Here is a 7,088-nt window from a genome sequence, read left to right as displayed (position 1 = left end):
CCGCTTCGGTCTACTGACCGACTCGCTATACAGACACGTTATAGGTTTCCAATAATTATGCGTCTATTGCATTGCACTAACTACTTTGCCAACACGAGTGTATGAGATGCCAGGGTTGAATGTTATATATTCTTGCATTGGAGAATGTCGAGCTTAGGAGCAAAGTACGGTCCGTAGTTATGTAATTGCTTTTCTTAGTTTAACGCTATTATGTCACGATTATTTCAGCTTGGCTAAGGGCCGCGCGGCCTGTTAGGTCTCCAAGTTGTATTTAGTGAGTTGCAAACTAGAGGTATTACGGAGTTAGTTACCATGATGAGTATTCTACATTAGCAATTATACAACTACTATAAGTATGTGTTGATAGATCGATTCTCCAATATATTAGCATAACTTCCACGATCTCTTTCTAAGCAGGACGGGCTACTTGCCAGTGGAATACATTGCTCATGGGCGTATACTTGGCGGAGGCGAGGAATTAGTGTAACTACTGTACTACCAATGTGGTGCGGGGCAGGTGCACAGTCAAAGTTCGGGCCAGGGCGGATGCAACTCATTGGTGAACTTTTTTGGTTGGTGTCAACCAAGTTCTATCGGTCTTTACTATCGTTTCTCAAGTTTTATTGGTGAATAATGAAGTTTCTACCTATTGCTGGAGCGGGGCTGGGATTTAATCCCCCTAATGACATAATAAACAAACTTGCGGAGTGGATAAAAAGCTTGCGTTACAACTACATAACTGTGTGTCTGGTTTTTCCATCACTCTCTTCATCACCTAGTCCTCTTTCATTGCGCCTGATCGTGACTGACATATCAGCTATCGAACTGATCGCCGAAATGACGCTTCTCACAATCGATCCTTTTGAATGCTTCTGTGGCCGCACCTATACGTATGCGATTGATCTGGAAGAACACCGAAGGGCGCGAGGTCACTTTCCCTCACATGTCTGCAGAGGCAGTTGCATACATCCTCCAGTGGCTCAGTACGACTTTACCATTCGCAGATGTGGCTATTGTGGCAAGCTCTGTGAGCGCCTGGATATCTTTGAAGACCACTACATTGCTACTGGGCATTGTTTCTGTTCGGAATGCGACCTCCCCTTCAAAAGTCAGAGCGCTTGGAAAAACCACTGCGAGGTAGAGCTCCATGCTTCCGAGTACCGTTGTTGCAACTGTGACATATCTTTCAAAGACATCCATGCCCTGAACGCACACATGGCGAGCCGTGCCCATCGGAAGCCGCTTCAGGAAAAGCACAAAGATAAGGCAAGAAAAGCGGGAAAAGCCACTATGGTCAGTGCGGGCGATCATGTGTGCAAGAAATGTCGACGAACCTTTCCATCCCTCCACTCTTTCCAACAGCATTGTGAGTCGATAAAGCACAAGCCAATCAGCGCTCTGGGTTGCCCTATCGGAGAGGGATGCAAAAGAAAGTTCAGTGCACCGTCGGCTCTGCTGCACCATCTAGAAAGTGGAAAGTGCTGTTCAGGCATGGACCGCGATGACATCTATGACATCGTTCAGCTATACGACAAAGATCACACGATCCATACCCTCCCAAAACTCACGCCTTCGAGCTCTACTTACTTGTCGGCACATGGTTTATCTCCTGATTTCGGAACACCGACATCGTCGCTCGATAGTTTGGATAGTTGGCTACTGGTCACTCCCACGCACTCTCAGGGTAGTATAGATGGTAGTCTGGTAGATTGGACGCCGCTTGAGGATAGTCGTCTCTCGCTTGGAGATAGACGCGTGATTGACGGAATTAAGCCTGAACTCCGTTGTCCACTTTGTCCGAGGAAGTCCAAAGCCTTTCGTACGATACAGGCTCTTCAGCAGCACATAGTCTCTCCAACACACTGTGATAAGGTCTACCACTGCCCACGTAACCTCCTTCTAATCAACTCTACCAAGGCTGGAACAAAGCAAGGAAAAACAAAGCAATTTACAACTCTCAGTGGACTAGCTCAGCATTTAGAGAGTGGGGCCTGCCGTGGTGGCAGGCAGACGTTCCTGCATTGTATTGAATTCATCCAACAGCATTTGGGGCAATGGGGACTTGGAGGGATGCGCCTTTTGTTGCCAGGCTCCCAAGATTGAAAAAGATGGGATTTTCATTACAGATCTATAGCAATAGCGAGTAAGTAAGCATGCAATGTATCCTTTGTTGTTCCATAAACCCGAAAGTTCTTCACTTCCGCCAAGCAGACGGTCTCTGCCTAATGTGTTTTATTGGCAAGCTAATCACCCTACTAAACTCAAATAATGATGCATGATGTGTAAAAGGCGCAGCGCACTATCGGAAGACGTGACCGGCACAGCCTTTTGTATATGAACAGCTGTATCTCTCCGTGGAACCTATGACAATTCGCATCGCTGCTATAACAATGCGATGGGTCGCTCTAGAATTACGGTTGCTTTCACAGCTTCAAGGAACTAAGGCCTGCAGATCAGCTTTGACTCTGGATCTACTAACACCCATAACCTTACTCATTCCCACTCTGACCGACGCTGCGCGCTGATCGATGATCTTACCTATTACTTAATAGCTTGGAATGCGGGGTACGCACGACAAATGGAAAAAAGCACTACTAAAGTAGTGCATTCGCGCACACTCCCCAGGAACTGTACGGTAGTAGCTCAAGTACGTTCGTTACTGAATGTAGTTGTGTCGATTAGATTGCAATATATCTTAAATAAGCTAGGGATTTTCTTCTAACTTAGTACTTACAGTTGCTCACAGTGAATGAGCGTAGCGTTATTCGGAGCAGACGCGGGCGGGCGATTGCCCGCCGCATGCGCTAGGATTGCGTCCTAACCTTTGCTCGTGCTGAGAAGGCTTGCTGTCGTATTTAAGCTGCCGCGGCTATGCAGAGGTTGCAACTGACCCCTAACCTGTACTATTGATAGCGCGCTGCCCCTCGCCACGAAAGGTCCTGTGATCCCTCACCAGCCGCACAGAGCAGGCGAAACTAATCGCTACAATATCATGATGTTAAGAGATTGTATTAATGCGCGAGAAATAGAGAAACATCTACATTAGAGACGATATGAATGTAAGCAAACGATAACAGTTGGTTCTTCTAAGAAACCGGTTCTTGAGATATTATCTACTGCACCAAGAGCGTGACAATGCTACTTATGCAACACTAATGCGTGTTCGATCATGCAATTCATAACCTTAGTGATCCTGAATTTACGCACGCAAGACTTCTGCGTTTGAGACAATGTACGTCTTCAACCACTGTGTTACCTTACTTGCCTCTCTGTGCATTGAGTAACAGGACACGTCCTCAGTGTCTTCCTTTGAGGGGCTGCATCGGCAGAAGGAAACCGTCTGTGTCAGGCTGTCGTAAACAGCGTGATATAGATCAGGATCATTCCCCGTGCTCCTATACAAGACGGCCTGTGAACAGACCACCTTCGCGTTCTCGATGTCGGTATTGGTACCCGTGATCGCCATGTGGAAGCAGTAATTGCTCTCACTCTCAATGACTATGACTATGACTTCGGAGTCTTCTTGTTCCGGCTCTTCGATGTGGGCAGTATAGCGCTGTTTGGCTTCATGCGAAAGCTCGAGAACGCATTGAGCTATCAAATCATATAGGCTATTTCGAGTTATTCACCTAACAAGACATCTATGATGGCATTAATCATACCTCGTCATTGCGTAGTGGAATAACTAGCTGCGAGGATCCGTGATTAATCTCTCGGAGCGAAGATGTTAAGTCCAAAGCCAGTGTGTCTCAGCAAGCCAATATAAGTACCAAAGTATAGAGCAAGTATCTTACTTTAATAGAGAGGTCCTCTTGGAAGCATAGCTTATATATCTGTCTAGACACGAAAACGAGAACTGTTTCACAGAAGTGCTGGAAGAGTGGCGACACATTGTTAGCAAACACAATAATGATGCGGCTAACCGCTCGTTGAGGAAGCACACAACACGGCTACTAACATTAGCGACATTTTGATTGAACAACTTACGCCACCTGCGAAGAACACAATTGCTATGCCAAGTCTTGGGTTATCTTCATAATCCAAGACGACAATCTAGGTGCTAGCAACAATTATAGGAATGTCTGGGGGACACAGTTCCGTGAATCTCTTGAGCATGTCGCTGCAAGTGCATTTTGTCTGGCAGAGGCACCATACAAAGATTGCAGTTCAGAACTTTCCCACTCTGGGTGTGCCTTAAGTGCTTGCGTCCGAAATGCTTGCTAAGATCGCCTGGTGTGCAAAAAGCATATATGCGCTGTGCCAGCGGCAGCCCTTGGTTACCTAGGCAAAGGAAACATACCCTCGGCCTTTTTTCCTTGTACACAGAGATTTTGGCTAACTCTAATGCTTCTTCCTCGTATCCTGCTTGGCTCTTGGCGGGTAGGGCAGCGTTCCTGCTTCGCGTCCCTTTTCGGATAGGGTTCATCCCCCCCTCTTCGATACCACAATATAGGGTGACCGCACGAATAGCACCATTACGCCGGGCAATCTCCTCTTCTATAGTCGCCCCTGGTCTTGACAGGACTAATTCCGCTAGCTTCTCTTGGGCCGGGAGCATAACGTCGTGTACCAGCTCCAGATGATTATCAGTTTCTAACCCAGCAAGCTGCCGCTCGACATCACGCACAGGCTGCTCAAACTCCCACCGTTCTTTAACGTCCTTGAGAAGGGCGTGCCGCCGACGCTGCCTCTCCTGGTTGATCTTGGAGGTGAGCGCTTTGTACTTGGGATGTTTTGTTGCATTACGAACGGTACGTTTGAGATGCTTTCGTTGGTTGAGAAGAGAACAGATAGAAGGATCATTGTCTACAGATGCATACTGTTCCTCTGTAAGTCTTCGTGGCCGACGACGATCAATCGAGCGGCTCATAGTACAAGCCGACCGCATGAGGGCTGCTTGGGGCTGGATGCCTCTTACAACAGCCTGCGTATCAACTGTAATACGTCGTGAGAGGTAATGCTTCAAAAATGTCGCTATGCTGGCATGGCCCATCATCAGGTTCTGCATGGCCTCGCTAACGCTGCCTACACGCTGCGTTAACTTCACATCCTGCATTATGCAACTTAGATTAAATAGATAGACTTACCATTCTCGTTGAACGCCTTCCCTCCGGCGTATCTCAGCGAATAAGGACGGGTGACTTGAGCAAATCCCGTGATCTCACCCAAAGTCCGGATCCATGGAAGCAGGGTGGAGTAGGGAAGAGGTTCGTTAGGAGAGATATCCCAACCATTCAGGGTCTGTACTGCTTTCCGGAACACGGGGATATTGTCTAAAGTCGGATTCAGGCGTAATGGGAGCTCATTGCGGCCTGGTGGAATCTTGAGCCTGCTCAATTCCTCTGGGGAGGTTAGATTATAGGCTGCAAAGGCCCGATCGTGGAAGAGCAGGCCAAGGAGGAAGACGTGAGGACTGAACAAGAGCGTCTGATCGTACATAATCTCAGGAAGGGGAAAGGTGTTTCTTAAGTGAAATTCAATCAGCGCGTGGTTTTCTTGTACCCAATGATAACGTACAAGTCTTTAATACCAAGAAACTGTTTTGTGAATTCAAAAGTGAACTCCAGCAGTACTCGATGAGGGCCACCCTCAGGATCACGTAGAAGCGTAACTTGTATATGTCGGTAACAGAGACTGAGAAGAGCCTGGGGCCGGTTCGCTGTAAACCCGCCAAGTTGTAGATACAGCTGGGCTTGTATCCTATAGCGACCGTGAGGATATCTCTTTTCGGTTGTTACGAGATTTGTTTGCAGCACTCGAGCCAGATCCTCAACATACATGCAGGCTTTATCTCGACCGATCTTCTTTAGATCGTGCTTCTTCGCCAGCTTCCTTAGTACCTGTTAGTTACGTTAGACATATATGCTTATGTGAGACTGTAATTAGAAAACCAGGTCACTGTACCTTATGCATGCTCCGATTCATCTTTCCGTCTAGTTTCACACTAGTTGCTCTTTCATACACAAGCCGGAAAACCTTCCAATACGTTCCTAGGGAGCTGGAGAATTTTGTTCCTCGGCGTTTCCTCCCGCCTTTGCCCTGGCGTTGGCTAAGTAGCCAGTCAAAAAAAATGTACAAAGTGCTAACCGAAACAGTTGCGTAAGCACGGTAATGGTCTTTCCCGAGGTACGTCCAGCACCTATGCTGGGTCAGTCTAAAGGATATAGCGCAAGCTCCAAGGTGATAGGAGACCTACTGATTCCACTGATCTTCCATACGATTGAGCAAGCGAGTACTACTATCCTTATAGTCCTCTTTGGCGTACTCTTGTTCGTTAAAATTCTCTAGTTGTTGAAGGTAGTATTCAGGCGGATGATCGTCGTTAGGGAAGAGCCATGCTCCGTTCTGTTCATTTTTGTCGGCAAATTCATCTACGTCTGTCAGATCTGTATCCAGCTCTACACTATGGTCTGTGTCGGACACAGAGTAATTGCTGTTGTTGGGGGAACTCTTAACCGATGAGTGTTGTCGCATATCGCGTAATGAATGCAGAAAAGAAGTGTGAAAGAGAGGTAAAGCAAGTACACGCAGAGCTATTAGAGGCTAAGGAGAATGCAGGCTGCAAAAGAGATAAGAAAAGAAGACCAAGGCTTGATTTTTGTTGCTGTAGACGGGGAGAAGAGAGCCTTTAATACTCCACCAGCAGAAGGATCTTGGATTTGGTTAGCATTCACTTATAGTGTTCAGAAGAATGAGTCAGGTCGCATGCATGCTGCAGCATGCCTAACGAAAAAGTAAATTAGTCTTCACACTTCTTGACGGCTACGCTAGCTAAGATAGGAAAGCCGGAGAGGCTTCCACTTAGGCTACTGCCCTCACAATTAGGGGGGTTTTGTGGCAAGTCAGCATCCATAAATGGCGTTACAAGCTACCGAAATTAGTAGCGAAATCGCCGTTGGATTGTTTAAGATAGATAACTAGTCTAATAACGTCTAGGTTAATCTTCTTTATATACTCTTAAATACTAAGTATTACTTATCTAACCTTATATATAATATTACTTTCCTTTAGTATTAGTTTACTATTAGCTACGTATAGTAGATAGAGTTATTATTTCTATTATTTCTTAAGTCTAGCTTAATTTACTA

The 7,088-nt window shown here is 46.4% G+C and overlaps 2 protein-coding genes across 2 annotated transcripts; one reads left to right on the top strand and one right to left on the bottom strand.

The window, feature by feature from the left end:
- Positions 1-837: 837 nt before the first annotated feature.
- COCVIDRAFT_116289 (hypothetical protein) lies at positions 838-2,103 on the top strand (the record flags this gene model as incomplete). Its single annotated transcript, XM_014694674.1, has 2 exons — positions 838-1,687; positions 1,814-2,103. The coding sequence occupies 2 exons, from the start codon at positions 838-840 to the stop codon at positions 2,101-2,103; spliced, it is 1,140 nt and encodes a 379-aa protein (XP_014550160.1).
- A 1,957-nt stretch (positions 2,104-4,060) lies between these two features.
- Positions 4,061-6,474, bottom strand: COCVIDRAFT_116292 (hypothetical protein; the record flags this gene model as incomplete). The annotated part of the gene is made up of 6 exons (XM_014694673.1): positions 4,061-5,063; positions 5,084-5,464; positions 5,518-5,840; positions 5,905-5,990; positions 6,088-6,116; positions 6,197-6,474. 6 exons carry the CDS (start codon positions 6,472-6,474, stop codon positions 4,061-4,063), a joined length of 2,100 nt encoding a protein of 699 aa, XP_014550159.1.
- Between the last annotated feature and the right edge of the window lie 614 nt (positions 6,475-7,088).

Source organism: Bipolaris victoriae, assembly GCF_000527765.1.
Source record: "Bipolaris victoriae FI3 unplaced genomic scaffold scaffold_252, whole genome shotgun sequence".
NCBI classification, from domain to species: Eukaryota; Fungi; Ascomycota; class Dothideomycetes; order Pleosporales; family Pleosporaceae; genus Bipolaris; species Bipolaris victoriae.
The sequence above is the reverse complement of the archived record's forward strand: the minus strand, read 5'-3'. Positions and strand labels throughout refer to the sequence as shown.